Below are 20,558 nucleotides of genomic sequence, written 5' to 3' on the forward strand. Positions count from 1 at the left end.
TTTGTTTGTTTTTGGAGACACTGTGACCAGAGGAAATGAAAACTATCTAGCTTGGTCCTGAGAAGTTAACAGTATGTTAAAAATGTCTGATGTATAAAATGGGGTTAAATACTTCACATATTTCAGCATGGAGAAATACATTGTGAATTCTAGAAGAGTTATTAACTGTGTGCTGTGAACATAGCTCGTGTAACAAAGCCCTTCCTTACTGTAGTTTAAAGGTTGATATAAAAGGATCTTTGTTGAGTAATGACATTAGTCTTGGTTTTCAGTGTTTTCTGCCATCCAGATTTAGCAGAAGAAAAAAGCAAATAAAATGTGAGAAGCTGAAGAGAAGCTTGTGACATAGCTGAGAATATCATACTACACTTGGGAAATGGTTAAATATTCTTGCTGTTAAAAAAGTGTGTGCTAGAATTAAATAAATACATATTTAATTTATTTAAAAATGTTTACGGGACATATATTAGTTCAGAGAATCTCTAGTTTTGCAATTTAATATGTATCTTACTTGAAACATGCAGTGTAAATACTGAAATTTGGGTAATTTCTCTGGATGACTGTGTTAACAGATGCTCAGTTCTTAAGTTAATTGTGGCAGTGAATGATCTGACTGTTGTATTTGTCTTGAAACCCATTAGGAATAAAAGTTGCTTTCTCAAAGCCTGTGCATCTACGGAAATGTGTTAAATTTATTGCTAAGAACATCCGTAAGAAGGTTTTTGAGAAACTCTAGAGAAAATCTTGTCGATTTAAATAAAGGGATTTTGAAGGGGGATTTATGCTCAGTTTTGGAGTTTATTTGCTTACAGACTAGAAGAGGTAGCTGGAGATAAACAACGAGTCCTCCAAAACCTGAAGGAAAACGTGTCTTAACATCACTGAAAACGCAGCACCAGGTTAAGGCTCTGAAGCATTCGTCTTTCTTTAGCCAGAGCATCTATTAATATAGCTCTGCTTGTCATAAAGAGGGAGGTCTCAAGGGCTCCGAGCCGGGTGGCTGGGAGGGAGGGAGGGGATTTAGGACTAACAGGTGGTCTCGAGACGAGCTGGCTGACGCTGAGCTCAGAGCCGGCGTGCTGTGTGCGGGCACTCGTGGGCTCTCTCGCAGTCTGGACGTGTGAGTCTGCTCTCCCTGATGTAGCTGGAGAGCCCTTTCAGACATGGCAATACGAAGTGACTTCAGCAAAACCATCAGGAGGATTGCACGTTTTTTTTTACTGGTTTCCTAAATCATGGAGCCGGTCAAGGAAGAGGACAGTAAAACTTCTTTGGAAGTCTGCTGGTAAGTCTGCTGCTCTGCTTCTTAAGACATTTTTTCCTGCTAAAAAGAAATTCAAAGGGAAAAATAATTTATTTCCATTCAGCTCGTTAACTTTCCCAATCCAGCATTGTTTTGCATTTTTCCATTCTCTGAGGCTCATTAGGCAAAACTGTAAAAATATTTTGTAGATGCAATGGACGTTTCGTTGCTCAGCTGAAGAATCCCCTTGCAGCCTTGTAATTTATTCCTATTAACGTTCATGTCGGTGATATTTGGTGTCCCACTTTTATAGAGCCTGTTTCTCCCTCAGGTATGTAAATAGGAGCTCTGATGTGACTCGAATACCTGCCAGGTTTTTTAATTTATTTTTATTTTTTTTTTGGAATTTCCTTAGCCGTTCATTTATCTGCAAGGCTACGTGGAGTTAGAGTTGACTAAGACCTTAACTCAATGTATCAGCATTCACACAAAGCGATGGGCAGTTGAGAGAGGGCTGGTGTTTGGCAGTGTTATGCTACCCGTAATTCCCATTTAGTCATCTGAAATGACGTACCACTCGGCTCATCAGTTAGTAAAAGTCATTGCTTCTAAAGACGATTTGGTCTTTGATCCTTGTCCAGTCCTAGCGGAGAAGCATTTGCGTCTCCCAGATTAACATCCTTTCAAACAGCCTTAAAGCCCCAAAACTGTTGTATTCCTTTAGAATCGTGTAAAACCTGGCTTTGAGGCAGTTCTCAGGGAGTTTGGAGAAAATGTCCACTCCCCTAGGAAGCTGAATTCAGTCTGTTATTCTTAGAAATCTCATTGTGCAAGACAGAATTTCTTTTGATGAGGACTATTTTGTCTCAAGCGATGAACTTTTTGATTCTGTGAGTATTACAATATTAACACCAAATTTCAGTTTGTGTGGGGTGGGATTTGGGTTAATTGTGCAGCTGAGCAGGTTTTATGAATCTGAGTCAGGAAGGACAAGTTGGACAATCTGAAGTCTATCACAGAAATGTTGTTGGGCTACATGTCTAAGTGGCATGTGAAGGAGTACATGGTTTTCAAGCATCCAGAGCTGGGGAAATCCCAGCTCATTGAGGTCTGTGGCAAAACTTTCTTTGACTGAAACTCGAACCTCTGTTTGAACATTGATTTTCTGAAGTCTTTTGGTACATCAAGTTATCTTGAGTCCTCATTAGCACATCGAATCATTCATGTGTCTCTGTTCTTATTGTCAGAGCTTAAGTAGTTGAGAAAATGTCAATAAATGCTATTGAGAGCTCTAATTACTAACTTAATTACTTATATGTGAAAATCTTTATATGCTAGTTATCTTTTCCCTCTGTACTGCAAAATAATACATGTATTGTCACCCATGAATTGTAATAAGCAACAATGTGAACTTTGAGTTTTTTAAAAATAGTATTTTTTGTATTTTTTCTCCCATTTTTCTCTACATGTAGTGGTTTGAATAAAATTTGCCTTTCTACCCTCATTTTATTGTATGTGTTAGCATCTCTTGAACTGAAATCATAAATAATGTCAGAAGTTCCCTCCATGTCATCTACCCATACAATGAGAAGATTATCACAAAAATTGTGGTTTTAGTGAAAACACTGCATTTTAGCACAAGATGGCATTTGGGGAAAAAAAAGAAAAAAAAAAAAAACAACAACAAAAAAAACCTGTGTGAAAATCCACCTCAAACTTTATAGAAGCCAAACACTTCAAGCACTTAAAACCTGGAAGTCCTAGTGCCTGTGTCACAGAGGAGTGGATACTATTAGATTTTGCACCAATGATTCCTGTTTGGTCTTCGGGAAGCCAGCAAGTTGCATGAAACCCAAGCTACACCAAAGTTGATGGACATTTCTGTCTTTTACTTGAGTGACCAGAATTTTGGTTGGATTCTTGAGTGATTACCAAATTACTCACATGCATGCTTAACTCTGAAACACCACATTTTAGTACTCTTTTAACCAAGCTCCCCTCATGTCCTTTTGAGAGTTCCCTAATACATAAGCCTGGTCCAAGCGGTATTGACCATCTATTTACGTTCCTACAAAGGGACACTTACCCTCACAGAGTCCCAGTATGGCTGAGGCTGGCAGGGCCCTCTAAAGGCCACCTGGTCCAACCCCTGCCCAAGCAGGGCCACCCAGAGCAGGCTGCCCAGGGCCACGTCCAGGTGGCTTTTGAAGATCTCCAAAGAAGAGACTCCACAGCCTCTCTGGGCAGCCTGTGCCAGTGCTCAGTTGCCTGCACAGTAAAGTAAAAAAAATGCTTCCTGACTCAAATTCTAGATTTTTCAATTTTGTTATCTCCACCTCTGTGTCTTTCTGCCAATTTTTGTTCGTATAAGGGTGTTAAGAGGATTTTCTGGTTAGGTCAGCCAGGATGAGCCAGCAGAATAATTCTGCATTGCTAGTCATGTTCCACAGCTGAAAACCCAGCTAATAATTAAAGCTTGCAATAATGCTCACTGATAGCTTTTAGCCACTTACACTTTAACAAATAAATTATTGTTTCAACAACAGCACAAGAGAAACTTTCATGTTTTGGATGTACTACAAAGAATAGAGATTAATTCTGTAATATACTTTGCCATAGAAGCAATATCATCTGTCATCAGAATCAACAGAGGCACTGTGCCTCTGTGCAGACATTTTGCTTTCCTTCTGCTCCCACCACTCCATGTCTCTCAGTATTCCTTGTCCTCCCCTTTCCTGTTGAGAAACAAAATCTGCTGAAGCATAAAATCAGTTTTTAAGTATGAGAATGAATTTGGTACTGCTGTAGGTAATTATGTTCAGAAAGTTGCATTCAGTGCAATTTTAGAAAGATCTATCAAAGCATAATGAGGTTTCTGTTCCTAAAAATACATAGCTTTCCAGCCTCTCCTTTGATGGATGCTTTGGGATCACTGGCCACAGACTGTTGCTCACTGCTAAGATACCCCTTTCTGCTCTTTAAAAGAAGGAAGAAAATTCTAGGGTGGTGCTTAGTAACTGGTTTTGATTACATTTCTTATCAAAGGGCTAAAATAATACTTTAGATGTGGTTCAGAGTATGCAAAATGTAGCTGATAATGTTTTAAGTGCACTTAGTTTAATCATGGGTATATAGCATTTTGTAAGAGGCTTGAACTATGAGCTGTAGTATTTAACATTCTGTAGCCTTTATTTCTTTGAAATACGTTTGGATTTTTTTCCTACAACATTCTCATAGAATTTGTGCTGACAAGTCATAGGACTAGAGGTCTTATGATAAAATATATAACCGTCAGTCATGAAGAGGTATTGAAACACAAAGGAATTAGAAATAGGAATCAGAGAGAACTTTGATAGGACTGTAGAAATCTGTGATCAATAAAGACAAAACAGACAAGCATTTTCTCTGTTTTACAGCAGAGGATTAAGGCAAGGGGTGAAAAAATTAAAGCAGCTAAAAGAAGCCTCTCTTTCTTTCTGTCTTTCTTTCTTTCTTTCTTTCTTTCTTTCTTTCTTTCTTTCTTTCTTTCTTTCTTTCTTTCTTTCTTTTTCTTTTCTTCAAAATATAATTAAATTGTAGAGCTCATTACTAGGGGACGCTGCTGAGGTCAGGAATGTAACAAGATTTAAAGAGGGTCTGGAAAAGTAAGAATATTCAATCTTATGACAATTGAAGCTGCAAGAAAGGCTTTGAAAGAGGCATAAATCATCTTGCTTCAGTGTTTAAGCTAATTTTTAACAATTAGGGATTAGTCTGAGATAATTTTATGGCTCAGATCCCACAATTGTTGTTTCTTGCCATTTCTTCTGAAGCAGCTAATGCTTATCCCTAGCAGAGACAACCTTATGATCTGAATTGATTTAATCCTTCTTCAAATTGTTCAAGCTTATACAGGAAAAAAAAAAAAAAGAAAAACAAAAACCATGTTATTGAAACATGTTAAATATTTTTGACGTGTTCAGAAAAGCGTCCCATAACATCCTGTGGAAATGCAAATGAAAACATGAAAAGCACAACTCTTGCTATCATTTTTCTTACTTTGGCAAAATTGCCCTGGTGCAAACCCTGCTTGCTTTGGAGCCTCCATAATAAGTAAGTAAGTAAATAAAGTCAGTCTGAGGTGGAAGTTTTTGTGTGTCCATTTCTTGCCAAACCCTACTGGCTCATGAAGAGCTTCTTGATCAGTTCTCGGCTACTGAGGGTTCTCAACAGTTTGAGCTACTGTCCCACTGGGTATGTAGGAAGGCTCCTTCAGAGGACAGAAAGAGGGAATTTATTGACAAAAACTTTAACCAGATTTCACACAGTCTGAAGCTGATGTTTACTCTTCACTGTTGGTTGTTTTTGTGTGTGTATGTGTGTGATTTTTCTGCCCTAGTGCTTTAGCCTTTTAGCCCTGTAACATTAAAGCCAGTAGATTATTTCTTATTGACTTTGAAGGTTTTTTTTGTTTGGAATGGGTCCAATATAAAATTATGTTTCTGCAAGAATATGTGTTTTGAAAAATAAATGGAAACATATGGAAATGTAGTGCTGTCCCTTAAATTGGCTACCTCCTAAACGAATTCACGTGTAATAATTTAAAATTTTCTGCAAACTGATCAGACAATTATATCCAAATTATATCCAGCTGACCAATTAAAACTATAACACACATAGGAATAGAGAACATGAAATAATTTTAGTGTGGTACATCAATTTCAAGAGGCTTAGTTTAAAATATTTGTGAATTCATTTCTTATTTTTGTATTGGCCAACTAACGAATTGTGGTGTATGGTGTGAGTGCTGACGTCCTCATGTAACCTCTTTAATTGAGCCGTGCTGGAAATACTTTGGTTATGTGGAGGAATCATGTGCTTACCCAGCATTTGTGAGACTACAAGGCTGGGAAATTAACGAGCAGCTGAAGTCACTGTATTTCTCTGTTCTTGTCAAAACATGGTTGGTTGAAAGAGATTGAAATACATGTCTGTTCTGGGAATGGGGAGGTATTTCCAGTTACATCCTGCTGTCTCAGCTCTGAGGAGAGCCAGGTAGGGCACAGAGAGGTGACCATCAGTCTGCCTCGCAGCGATACGGTCCCACTGCTCGTGCTTCGTTGGCATTTGGGTAGGTGTGACCACATTCATATTTAAAAGCCCATTACAAAGCACTACGTGGTTGAGAGTGGCTTGCTGTGTGTGCAAGCAATGGATCTTTTAATGGATATAGTAATTTCCTTTTCAAGTTGTGTTGTACGTGTTGCAGGGGTGGCTCTTGCTGATGGTGCTGGCAGGTTGCTCAGCTCCAGCTTTCCTGGCTGGTATCAGGGCAAGCTCACTGCCCTGGGACAGTCCATACCTTACCTACCCCTGTGCTGCAGCACAGGTTGCTCCATCCAAAATTTTGGAGCTAATTTACACTGTGTGTTGTCAAACAAAACCTTACAACGGATGAAGGTGAGAGAGGTATGAGAGAGAGATTCAAAGAGAGAGGTATGAGAGAGAGATTCAGAGAGGAATTCAAAGCCAGAGCCTCCCTCTCCTTGGTCTGATGGAGAGAGTTTTGGCCCAACGCAGATGATGAATGGGACATGTGGGAACTGCAGCTCTGGAGCATTCATGCTCAAGTAGGTGGACAAGATAGTTGCATCCCAAGCGAGTACCATTTGAAGGATTAATTAGCTGTGTTTGGGAAAGGGGGAAGAAGGAGAAACCAGCTTGGTTGCAAATAATTTATATTGAAAAGTAACGTGGTATCAGACAAGGTGAACTTCTGGAGTGTGAATCCAGCAACTCAAGGTCATACCTCTTTGGAACCTACTGTGGTGGGAAACCAAAATTTGGATCCATCCTTTCTGGACTGCTATATCTGTTTGTTTCTTAAATGTCTGCTTTATGGCTATTATTCATATAGTGGTAGAGATGGGTATGGTACTGTAAGAGACCGGAAGCAGGTAGACAACAGCCTTTTACCACCAGGTCATACATACAGGTCTTCTGTCTGCATTAGGACTGGGCACAGTCCTTTCGGTTCATCCGCTTTGAGCATTTCAGCCCATTTGGTTTGGATGTTCCTAATCACCATTTAATAGCCTGTGCCTGGTGTTCATTTAAGTATACATTGATTATTAATTAAATTATGCCATTTAAAGACTATTTGTATTGTGAAGGCGTGAGTTTAGGTTCTGTTGTGCTTTTCAAAAACATCTCTGTATGTGCTTTTCCTTTTTATTTTAAGTATATGTATAATATTTTTGGGGCTATGATTTGCATAAGAGTTCACTTACCTAGTTCTGGAGGAAACTGTGCCAAGATCTGTGTTGTAGAAAATATTTAACACTTACTAGAAAAATGAAAAAGGAGATGTGTGCCGGATGTCAGTGTTTATAGGTCATCAGGGTAGTTTAGAGTTGACTGCAGAAAGCTGCAGAAGAAACACATCATATTGAGTGACAGGACAGTAAAACATGACTCAGTGTTAATAAATACATAACTAAAACTAGGGGAGAACACTACCTGCACATACAGAGCAATGGCTTCTAATTTAGATTTTGTCACTTGGAAAACAGAATTAATCACGTGGAAGGTTTCTGAAGAGACTTGTCTCAATGTTCATGCTAGAAGGAAACTGAATATATAGAAGGGTTAGGAAAAGAGTAGTGCAAAAACCCAGAAAACCATACTGTCAGAAAACCATACTGACCAACAACCTTGGTCACTCCACGCTATTAACAGCATGAGGATGCAAGACAGGGGTTTGGGTTATCAAACAGATTAGGAAACTCTTACACAGCAGGGCTTTTCAGCTTGGAAAAGAGGCAACTGAAAGCAAATTTGCTACTTGTACTGGTATGAACAGCGTAGAGGGTTGGAAAAGTGCAGTTATTTGCCATTCCTCATGGCGTAAGAAGTCAGGGCTGCACCATGCACTGACCACACAAGAAGCTTAGGACAAATTATGCTTTCATATACACACATACATACACATAATTCAGCTGGGGAACTGACTGACCCAGGATGTTTGGGAGACTAGGAATATAAATGCATTCAAGAAGGGATTAGATAAATCCATGGAAGAAAGAGCCATGAAGGGATATTAAATAAACAGATGCCAATACAGGCTCTGGCTCACTTGTTTAAGTTGCAGGTTGCTAGAGGCTAGAAGGGCATAAAGGGGGAATATCATTCAAAATTCATTTTTTTTTCCTCACGCATGTTCCCTCAGCACCTGCTGGCAGCTTTTCCCAGGACAGGATACTGGCCTGGGTGGATCCTTGGTCTAACCTCATCTGTCCTTGTCTTTTTCAAGTGCAGTAACTGGTAAAGGCTGGGACATATGAGAGCCTATTTCACTATTGTTGATTTCCATGTGGTTCTCCACTCATTAAATATTTGTCTAGTTTTCCTCATATTCGGGAGTCTGTATTTTTCCAGGGGAGATGCATGCTGTTAGTGTACAGATAATGCATGATATGTTTTTCTCTATAGTGGTCATCATCAGTCACACACAGCTCTCAACAGTCATGTGGCTTTTGCAAATTGCATCACGCATAGTTTTATTCCATTTCTCATATAATTAGGTGAGGTGAATGTTGCATCCCACTAAACTCCCTTTTCCTTAGCTCTAGCATTTTTACATGAAGCAAGGCATAATAATTTCACTTTCTGCTTTTCTACTACCACTTTTCTTCTTTCCTCTGCCAATGTCAAACAATAGCACTTGGAAGATGTTTTCTTTCTTTCTTTCTTTTCCTTCCTTTTCTTTCTTTCTTTCTTTCTTTCTTTCTTTCTTTCTTTCTTCTTCTTATTTCTCTTTTCTTTCTTTCTTTCTTCTTTCTGTTCTTTCTTTCTTCTTTCTTTCTTTCTTTCTTCTTTCTTTCCTTTCTTTCTTTCTTTCTTTCTTTCTTTCTTTCTTTCTTTCTTTCTTCCCTGGGAGCTTGTTGAAGACAACAGGAAGAAAAAAGGATGACCACTGCATGCATTAAACTCCACGCCTCCTAAGATACATGCTTCAAGGTTCCATTATCAGGCTCAGATAGTGACTCATAACATCTGAAATAAAAGCTCGTGGATTGGCCATTTATGCAGAGTAACAGTAATAAATTATTAGTGTGGAATTTCCTCTTTTAAAGAGATAATGTAACATTACAGCCTGATATATCAACACAGACTGCGCTGGGAGGCAGTATGCAGAAGCACACCCAGAGCAGAGCTGTGCTCAGTGTTGGAGGTGACCACTGCAAAACACTCATTTTGCTGAACAAGCACAAACATTTTTTGCACTAAGCTTCACTTAGTCTGATGGGCTTGATTCAACTTTTCCCCTATTTATCTCTGTGCCAGTTATACAAAGAAGAGTGAGTTAAATAACTCTGATCTGGTTGTGGGCTTGCAGCCCCTTGGCAGTGCTGGTAGCTAGACGTAAGCCATGCTTTTCATTTCAGTTCTTGTTTTTTGGTCAAGTTTCTTCCAAAGAAAAGGAAAACCAAAAGAGTATGCTAATTTGAAAATTAATTTTATGCCAGTTGGTTTTGGTGTTCATCAATAGAGGGCACTAGAGTAAATGGTTTCAAAAAGAGTTACGTTTTTGTTGAATCTTGCATAGAGAATAGAGAGATGAGAGTGTTTATCTATTTGTTTATTTATTTATTGTTGTGGAAGGTTTTTTTCTCCCCATTATCTTAGATTTTTAATGTTAGGAAGAGACTAGCAATCGCAGCAAGTGGAAATCCCCAAATATCAGCATGACGCATAGTGGAACTGCATAAATACTTTGAACCCTTTTTTTGCCCTTTTAAACAGTAATTCTTCAACTATTTTCCATCACGTTTTCAGCTCAGAGATGCAGGCAGCCATGTGTTCCTGGGCCAGGTGCTCAATGAATGTAAATTACTGCGATTTTCAGCATGTGCTCTGAGAGAGCCACAGGAGGAAACCCAGCTGCTCGGGGCTGGTGTGCCTCGCCAACCCCTGTATTCAGCAGGGAACTTCAGCAAGGGCTTTGGACTGCTGGGTTTTGTGAGCTTCATACGCAAGCTCTGGCTCTTCACGGCCATGGCACCATCACAAACCTGTGTACGATAGGTGCACCTTCTGCTGTGGCATGCATCAGCAGCACAAAAGCACTCTCTGAAGTCCATCAGGAAAGGCTAGACAAGGTGATATATCGAGATACCTGCTGAGTTTTGTCCATGATCCCTTGTTTGAAGTTACTGTGTGGAAGAATTTGGCCTCCCCACCCCTAGCTGCTTTGGCAGAGTCAGAAATGTCAGTCCTGTCTGCCAGCAAGTGGTTATCTCTGGGATCTCTGTTAGTGTCAGTAGGAGCTCATCACATTCCCTTCTCATCTGCTGCAAAGCATGAATAAAATTGGCTGTGAAGCCAATAATGAAGTCTTTCCATTAATTAACAGGTTGAGGCTTCACCAGGTCTCACAGTTTTTGTGTGCAGAGCTTTGGAAAACAATAGGCATCACCATGCCACAGGGAGTTGAAAAAAGCTACTGAATGTTAAGGGTTTTTTTGGCAGTATAACACAGTCCCTAGAAGGGGGCCTCAGAAAACAAGCCAGCCAGGTACATGGGGAGGATCAGGTTATGGGGTTGAAATGCCCCATTCCCAATTTCCTCGTTTCATGCTTGGTCCTCAAAACTCACAGCAGAAGGAGTGTTATCTGCCCAAGGAGCTTGTTGCAAAAAGCTATTGAAAATTTCTTTTTTAACTCTTACCTTGATTGAATGAAGTGAACATAATTCAGTCTTGTTTACAAACTTTTATTATTTTATTTTATTTTATTTTATTTTATTTTATTTTATTTTATTTTATTTTATTTTATTTTATTTTATTTTATTATTTTTTATTTATTTTTCTGGGTGGTCTGGCAAGCATGGGATGTTCTGTTGCTGCAGGAGTGCACAAAGACCATTATCAACCCAAAGCAGGCACAGGAGTCCCCAGGAGCACAAGCCTTTTTATAGGCTGATAATATGGGATCCCACCTTTGTGAAAGAGTCTGCAGTGACAAGTCCCAGCTGGAGCCTGCTGGCAAGCACTGGAAGGAGGGAGAGAACATGAGACTGAGCTTGCCACGTTGATAAAAATAGAAATGTTTTTTGCATGCAGATGAAATTGACTTAATTCTTTGATAGCTCTAGAGTAAATCAATGGGATTTTTATTCCTACATCGCTCACAGCCAGGTGCTCAAAGACATTTGAGCATCAAAGAGCCACTGTAGAATTTAGTAGCTCAAGATAGGTATTAACCCTACCGCATGCACACTTTTTACATGTATGAAGAATGTGCAATCCTCTCTCAATGGTCAGGGACTTTCTCTGTGGCTGCTGCCTGGCTAACAGTGGCCACTCCAAGATGCTTCATCCAGGCAAACTCCTCCATCCCAGTTCCTAAAGGGGCAGCTAGATGGCAATGTCTCCTGCCATTCTCTGGGCGAGCCGCCCTGGCATGTCAGTCCTGGCTTCCCACCTGCCTGCCCCCTCCTAAAGGGATGCCCACACAGTTTATCTGGACTGCTGTTGGAAATATTAAATCTGAATCTTAAGCTGGTGAGTAATGCAGCATTTGTGTGTGTGTGTGTGCAGCAGCCAAACCCCAGCTTGGTAAAACACACTTTATGGACAAAAAGATGGTGAGCGTTTGGGCTGGGTTCTGCGCCATTCTGTCAGTTAAAGCACCCATCCTCTGCTGAGGTCCAAATATATGCAAATACACGATCTAGCAGGTCTGGGCCATGAGCAGGCTGCTAATTGTACCTCAGTCGCCATGAGAAGCTGCAAATAGAGCCGGTTGCAGGAGTTTATCCTGTTCCCAGGGCAGGTTTCCTCACCCCAATGGGGCTGTGATGGTTACAGATGGGGTGGCTGGCCTGACAGAGTCACTTCTATCTGGTGCGTATGTAAATGCTTGGGTTTGCACAATGCTAGGATGTGGGGTGAAACACATTTGCAGCCACAAAGAAATGACAGCTGCTAGTATGGGGATCTTTGCAAAATTCATGTAAATGTGTGTCAAGCATTTCTTGTGAGTCAAAATCACAAGAACCTCCAGAGGTGCCCATTTGGGCTTGGTGAGAGGGCAGGATGGGAACCAAACTTCAAGTACCTCTTAATAATTTCCTGTTAATATGATTCTCTGGTTAGGATCCAAAGATTTATTTTATTTTTTTTTTTCTTTCTAAGAAATAAGGTTCTATTTCTAAGAAATAAGATCAATTTCTTGGTCCAAAGTAAGAAAGATGTAAATCAAAGAACAGTCTCAGATATGAATTTGAAGGAATACCTTTATTTTCAAATATCCATTAAACATTAGAAGTATCTTCTGTGTAGAATATAGATGTATCTTTTTTTTTTCTTCTTGTCATAGAAACTAATTAAACTGAGCATATTTTAAAGTGTCATGCCTGCATTTGATTAATACTGTAATATAAAACTTGTTCCTCGTAACCATTACATCCTGTTTCATCCAGGATGATATCAGTACAGTCAGTAACTTGTCTCATTTTAGTTTTTCAGCGTGACTTTATCAGTTCAAGATGACTCTGTTCATTAAGTCAGCATTCGTCATAAAGAGTGGTGTATTAGAGGATGAACTTTCATGGGCTAGTATTGACAAAGCTGCAATTCTTTAAAGTTACAGAGAGATCATGGCTTAACTCTCTTTGTTAAATCACTTATTTGCAATCACATTCCTTTGATTTTTAACTTCAGTTTAGGGTCTTACAACAAATAGCATTTTATAGACTGTTATTTATCAGACATATTATTTAACTAGTAAAATGTGTGAATATATTAGATGCATTGATAGATGAGTGTTTGAGAAGCTTTTGTTTGTTTTTCACAGATGGAAGATTGTAATCCAAATGGTATTTGCCAGCTGTGTGAAAGAAAAAAAATAAAATAGGATTTTAGCAAAACTGAAAAAAAAATGCATGTATATAAATGATTGAAATTCTAAATCTTGAAGCCTAGCTTTAGCACCAGCACTTTGAAAGCCTTTTTCCTGTGTTGTTTATATTAATGCTCGCTTTCTAATACTGCCAAGTGGGCTGCAACAGCTGTAGGAAGCAGGAATTGAATGAGAGAGTATGTCTGCTTTCCAGCAGCAGTGTTCATCTGCTTGAAGGAGGAGGCGCATCTGGTTACATCTTCTGGTCTTAGCCAGCCCTCCTGGGCCACTCCAGTAACAAGATGGTTTCGCTGGCTTTCTAGAGGTTCTTGTAGTAGCAGGCTTCTTGGAGCATTGCCCTAGGAGGCCAGTCAAGTCGGCTTTGTGGTATTTCTGCGCCCAGGAAAATGGCAGAGGATCCTCTCTGTGGGATGTGTGTATCCCACACAGGGCCTCATGGCCAGTAGCCACAGCCATGTACCTGTTGAAAGCTGAGTCTGCAGAGAAACAGTGGATTAGAAGAATTTACATGGCAAAGTGGTGCTTGTAGATGTGGGTGGATACAACTTGACATGAATTTGGGAGATGGGGCTTTTGTGTACTGCAGTCTGAGTTGAGCCTTGCCTAGCTCCAGGACTGGGAAATGTGCAGAGATCCCTCAGGAAAAAAGGTGGTCAGAAATTCCCTGTCTCGTCCGTAATGATTGTGATCCCTCAAAAATCACCCATATTTCATTAATTGGGAAATATGGTTAAAATGAACTTTATTTTAATCTCAGACTGATATTGAGTGATAATAATAAATAAACAACCAGAAATAAATGGAGTTGCATTGAGAGTATTACAGTGGATGTCTGCCCCCAAGAAGCTGTACCCAACTCTTTCTGAAGGTCAGTTACCCAAACAGGTTTCTCATTCTTTTACAGCTTCTAGAGAAACTGCTAAAAGAGCTGTTGGTTTGAGCTTTGGTATCAAACTAGAATGTAAGCTTTTGGCCATCAGTAAAAAGGAGAACAACACAACGTATACTAAGTGCAAACCAAAAAATGAGATGTTGATATCAGCATACTGGAGAAATACAGTGTAGTTCTGTCTTGCAAAAGAAATGCTGCTGAACTTCATTCTTCTTCCTTTTGTGACCTGATGGCTTAAATGGATTAAGAGTTAAGGCAGTAAACATCTTATGTAGTTTGAATATTTCTCCAAGAAGCTTTACAGGCATACTTTCTGTAGAGCAATCACGGTAGCAATCTCTTCTCTGATTGCTGGGAACAAAGCCATAGGCTATCAATTAAAGATGATTTCACTGGCTAATTTCCTAACACACAGTAGCAACACCAAGCTGTATACCCTCCTCAAGCTTTCTAGTAAAGATGTCTTCAACTTAGTGCAGTTGATAAGTAATACAAACACAAACACAAATTTGGCTTTGAACTTCCCATGTGTTGCTCAGGCACGGCATGCACTTTGCATATGCATTTGAAAGTTAAATTTGTCTGGGCCATCACAGAAATGAACATGCACACTTCCTGGGCAAGGAAGAAGACCACAGCAGGAGAGAGATGTTGCTGCTGAGCCTCTGCCTTCCTCAGCAATGCTCAGTTATCAGGGGCTGCTATTAGAGCATCTGTTGAGCTTGCTTGCTTTCTGCTGTGCAGCCCAGGCACGAGGCCGTGGCTGTCATGGGGACAGCTATTTATGAGCTATCAATTAAAATCAAGTTTCAGGTGAAGAAATCCCAAACATCAGGTAGGGACCATGAACATAAATGAATGTGTTGATGTCTTACAGCTCACCCTTGTGAAGACGAGATATGAATAGTTTTGATTTCATGTAATTTTCTTTTTTTTTTTTTTTTCTATGACTCTAGAAGCAATACAAGAATAAATAATGGGTTACATTATGACTCAGTATTTGATAATGCAACTTTAAAAATATGTAATTTATATGTTTAATAAACACACACTTTGCATTTACAAATTTTACAGGATAATTACAGATGTTCAATATGCATTGGAACATCACTTTCATAGATAACTTAAGCATACAGGACAGCCCAAGCATTAGGAAAATAAACCTGCTACCTTCTCTAAGTGTCACTGGCTTTTATCAGCTGCACCCAGTTAAAGGCCCCATATCTTTGAATTTAGAGGACAGCATTTGTTTCAGACCACATCAGGAAAGAATACCTGGTTCTGAATGCTTTCCAAGCAGAAATAATATGGCAATCCCCTGTCTGATGATTGAAACAGTCTTTTCAGAGTAGTAGCTATTTCTTGAACTCAGTGTAATTTGGCAAGTGCTCAAGTGAAGGATTACCAAAACCAGAGGTTATTCTTTTTAATTTGATGCTACCTGGACCTTTGTGAAACATTGTATGCCATTAATGGAGTAAAATAATGCATTTAGAGCTAAAATATGTACAAAAAGAAGGCTGTAAATTTTACCATCCTAGAAACAAACATATTTTTTTCTTGTCTTTCTCATTAAATTTATGGTCATTATATTTAAATCTAGTTGATGATCGAAAGAGTTTCAGAGATTAAGCTTTTACATCTTTTGCAATTATGCCTATAAGAGCCAGGAGGAAATTATGGGCTTGTCTTACAAATGACATTATGGACTCACAAATTAAAATGAATATAAATGACAAACAAAATAGCATTGAGAGATAATGTTTCCTAACTTAATTAGTAATCCTGGTTTTGACCACTGTTTAGCTAAGAGATTTTTTCCTAATACTATTTGTGAAAATGGGTTTTTAGAATAGGTGCGTGTAGGTATATACACTTGCATGAAGCCTAGTTTCCTACAGATTTTTGCTCCATTCCCCGTGAGGGAATAGCCAAGAGGAGCTGTGTAGGAGCTGGTTGTCCAGACTCTCAGATACTTGCCTGGTTGCTAAGCTTGGCTTACCTTGCCCTGAGCCTGGGCAATAGGTTGGGTCTCCCTCCTTTAACCAAGAGATGATTTTCATGAATTCATATAAACTTGATCATCTTTTAGACTGCATTTGGTTGAAATCAGTCAGCTCTTTCAGAGTCAGTGGGAAAGGGTAGGAAGGTAGTCAAGCAATGCAATTTCATAAGTATTTTTTCTTTAGAAACTAAGCCAAGAAAATATTCACAGATAACTAAGCTTCCAACGTAAAGAACTCAGAAATTAAGAAAAATTAGAAACGCAGCTACTGCTTCCGTGTGACCTCCCTTCACGTCTTCATTGCCATGCAGCGAAGCAATGCCTGCTGTGTTTGTCAGCCACCTGAAACATCCTTTTTTTTTTTTTTTCCTTTGTGGTCTTCTATCTGTTCTGCTTCATGTTTTCCAAATTCTGCATAACATACAGTAATGGCTTTAGAGACATAGAGCCTTTTCTTAGCATTTGGGTTAACATTGCAACAAGGTCCTTCTTGCTCCATAATTAGCTGGAAGATATTTGCTGATGTCCCAAGAAGGGTGTGACAAGACATGGTATAGTGATAGTCTGGTTTAAGTCTGCCAGATCAGAAATACTGTAGTTATCTGATCCAGAGTACTGATCCAGTAAGGACTGAGTCTGCTGAGTCACTGGTGCTCAAGAAGCTTTGACAGGCTGACTTTGTATTAGCAAGCTTTGTGCCAGATAAAATACATTTAATCTTGCGTTAGTGTGGATATAGCACAAATTCTGTATCAGGCACAGGACTGTGATTGCATGTTTATGTGTGATCCACATTATATATATATATATATATATGTATGTATCTATGTATATGTGTATATATATATATATATAAATGTTGAATGATCTGTCCATGCAGGGACCTTATATTAGACATCCAGTCCATAGCCAATGGTGCAATGCTGTAGGAACCACTCTGCTGTCTTGCCCCATAACACTGCTGCTGAATATTGATTGTAAATGGGAACCTAAAATAACTTATTCTATTTCTCTGCAGGAGTTGTAATGGGAATCTAACAAATCATATGGAAAACTGAGATTTTTGAAAGGCTGATAAGGGAACACCAAAAAAAAAGCCCACCCAGAATTCACCTTATGCTATAAATCAGAATGGTGCAAAGCTTTGTAACAAAAATATATTTGTAAGAGTAGTTTATTTTAGGAAAATCAAAGCATTTCCTCCAAAAGTCATTCTTGGAAATGGCTGAATTGTTTTAGCTAAAATGTTCTAAAACAAACAGCATGATGTTCCCCAGCATGGAAACTTTAAGTACAAGTGGTTTCTCTTTGGCAAAATTATAAACAATTTAAGACAGAATCTAAAAATAGAGAGTGACATTCAGTGCTAGACAAAGGTGGTATAATGAGCTCTGCCCAGCTTACATTGAAAAACAAATGCAGCAAGGCTTCAGGACCAAATGCATGTTGGTTTTGTAAATATTATTTAAGTGATTTTTGTTTGTGATAGTGAGGCAGTATGAATGGGCTGATTTCTTGCTGGAGATGGGGCCATCTGCCTCTGTGATGAATTTGCATTGCTGGTAGCCATCCATGTTGACTCTGGTAGTCAGCAAGTGACATTTTTGAATTGTTCCTGAGGGCAACTTTGTGATTTAGCAGGTTAACTGCAACTTCATATAAACTCCTCATTCAGTTTTCAATACTCCTGTGCGTATTCTCAAGAGAACCTCAAATATAAAATGCATATACGCATGTAATGATCATTGTACTTGGGTAGAATTTTTTATCTGAAATGTTGTGTCTTTCCTGAAAGCACTTCCTCTTGTGCTTATATTATAATTGCTAATAACTAGTACGTGGCCCAAACTTCTTGCAAAACTGTACTACCAAGCAGCCCTGAAATAACTAGAGACCTGCGTCTCTGCAACCGTGTCAGAGTGACACAGAGGCTGTGACAGGGTGGCACTGGGCTGTCACCTTTGCTTCAGTGAATTCACATCTTCTCCAATTTGTAACTATTTTTACCCATGTGCACAGACAGGGAGGTTCAGCCGAGAGGTAGCTCATCAGGATGTGCCTCTCTTCCAGCTTCTGCCTGCAGCAACTTCGTTTCTAAACGCTTCTTCTATTTTTTTCCTTTTTGTCCATGTGCGTGTCCAAGACTGCAGGTACACATGCCACGCTCACTGCCGAGACCTGGTGCACCTGGGCTGCCGGCGGAATGGGAAATTAATGGCCTGCCTCGCTGCACATGGCACCTTAGACGGATCTGACAACGGTCAGGTAATACATCTCGTGTTTGTGTAATTACTGCCATCTCCTGCCCGCTCTGTAATGAAGCGTGGTCTGCCTGCTTTGCCCAGCTGCTTGGCAATGACGTCTCACTTAGGCACGGCCGGCAACGCTGAATTTCCCACCCAAGGCTGTGATTTTGCGGAGTAGCTGTTGCCAGGTGGGTCGCTGCTGCTCCAATTAGTCTGCAGCTGAAGTAGCTGAGAAGGCATCCCACAAAAAGGTCTTTTTCCTGTTGGTTTGGCTGCCTGAGGTGGGTGACTGGCACAGAGCTGCTGAACGTAGTGCTGTTGGGCGGCGAGTGAGGCTAGGGGCTTGGCCACTTGTGACCATTAAGGATGCTTCTGGGTCTGTCAGGGTTTGGTGTCCCCCAGCTCTTGTCACACCCCTCTCTGGGTAACTTCAAATTTCCTTGCCTGGATTGCCCAGCAGCTTCAATTGGTCATGATGTACCTCTTCATCTCCTGCTTTACACCACCACAGAGTTTCAGTCCTTGCATTTCACCCTCGACATCAGGGCCTTTCTCCCTGCCCTTCCTTGCTTGGGGGACATCAAAGCAGCACCCAAAGAGAGGTGGGAGTCCTCCAAGAAGGAAGTTCACACACTGATAATGAACCCTGTAGATCTTCAGTGCTCTGATAAAGGTTGCGTTGTGTTAATTAGCTCTTGCCTTTTTGCATTTTCAAATCCATTTACCTTCTGTCATCCACAGAGGTCCATCCACGCTTAACATCTGGACATTCACATCTCACCAGCAGAAACTTCTGAGAGGGCACCAACATTTCTCCATGTCCTTGCTAAGCTTTCTGAGAGTGCTGCAGGACAGTGCAGAATTTTCTCTGCAAGAGCAACACATGTTTGTTAAACAAATTTTAAAAATGTAAAACAAATTGTTAAAGGTGCTTGCTCCAGCTGCCCAAACCACAGCTGTGGACACAATGTGTCCCGTGTGATCCTCATGACTTGCTTTTGGGAAGAGTGAAGGGGCACAAATCAGGTGCTGAGAGGAGTAGCAGGGGTGAGGAAAGGGAAAGACATGGCAGCATGAGTTTTGGAACCGTGGGTGAATGTCAGCATGAAATACCACAGGAACAGAAAGGGAAGACTGTGAAAAGCCATTTGTACTCAAAAAGACATGGATAGCTTGTCCATGCAAGAGAGCCAAGAAAGAGCTAGTGTTGTCTTGGGCAGAGCAGCTATGAATAATGAGCGAGGAAACTGTCTTGTGGTTTGACCCTTGCAGCATGCAGGGAAGCAGTCCTGTGTGCATTGTATGCAACAAGCTGGCATCAAAGTACTGCTTTTTTTTTTTTCTTTTCTTTTCTTTTCTTTTCTTTTCTTTTCTTTTCTTTTCTTTTCTTTTCTTTTCTTTTCTTTTCTTTTCTTTTCTTTTCTTTTCTTTTCTTTTCTTTTCTTTTCTTTTCTTTTCTTTTCTTTTCTTTTCTTTTCTTTTCTTTTCTTTTTTTTCTTTTCTTTTTTTTTCTTTTCTTTTCTTTTCTTTTTTTTCTATTGATTCCTTTTCAGTTTTTCATTTCTATTGAAATTTTGTATCTCCCTCCCCATTTTATACATGCAACTGTGGTGTTTACTATAAGACAAGGCATTGGATGATAGGAAAAAGGCCAAATTTATTCCGTTTGGAAAATTATTCTTGCATTCTTATTCTGTGAATAGAGTTCAGTCTGTAGAGTTTTAGTCAGACTCAGCGTACTTTGGAAGCAAATCTTCCAGTTGTCCTCACTTCCTTTGTTTTGGTTCATATCATCAGGCAGAGCACAGAAACTTGGTGCCCTTTCAGATGATGCTAAGCTGTTTCCTGGAGCCCCATGAAGAGGCACTCTGGGAGCATATCTACCGTGCTCCAACCACTGATGGGCATTCAGCCCACAGCACCAAAACAGAGACTGTCTAAAGCAAAACCTCTGAAGTATTTATACAGAGGACTTCGGGCTCTCATCACTGATTGCTTTGCAGAGCTGCTCCTGTTGCACCACAGGATTTGCTAATGTAGGCGTAAGCTATTTGGCACAGAGCAGTCCCCAGCGAGCAGCAGCCTGATAAGTGTTCCAGCGAAGCCTGCTTTTGCTTTATCTACATCATGGCTTTGAAAACCACATGGTATGCAAAACCAGTTAATTTTGAACCAAGCTATGCTAGTAAAATGCAGAGCTGCGAAGACCATGCATGTATCTGAGGATAACCCAGCCATGCAGCGGGTGTCAGCTGAAAATGTGAAGGG

General features: G+C 40.0%; 1 protein-coding gene across 2 annotated transcripts in view; it reads left to right on the plus strand.

Annotated features, from left to right (window-relative positions):
* Window positions 1-20,558, plus strand: part of RASSF3 (Ras association domain family member 3) — a 97,783-nt gene that overhangs the window by 8,742 nt on the left and 68,483 nt on the right. Inside the window, exons 1-2 of one of the 2 annotated variants that reach the window (XM_032205524.1) lie at window positions 1,187-1,285; window positions 18,188-18,309. In XM_032205524.1, the coding sequence (XP_032061415.1) occupies window positions 18,259-18,309 (51 nt within the window). In that variant the 5' untranslated portion in view covers window positions 1,187-1,285; window positions 18,188-18,258. Of the gene's footprint in view, window positions 1-1,186; window positions 1,286-18,187; window positions 18,310-20,558 lie in introns of those variants that run through there. The other variant, XM_032205517.1, reaches the window with a different exon arrangement.

This window comes from Aythya fuligula, chromosome 1 (genome assembly GCF_009819795.1).
Source record: "Aythya fuligula isolate bAytFul2 chromosome 1, bAytFul2.pri, whole genome shotgun sequence".
In the NCBI taxonomy this organism is placed as follows: domain Eukaryota; kingdom Metazoa; phylum Chordata; class Aves; order Anseriformes; family Anatidae; genus Aythya; species Aythya fuligula.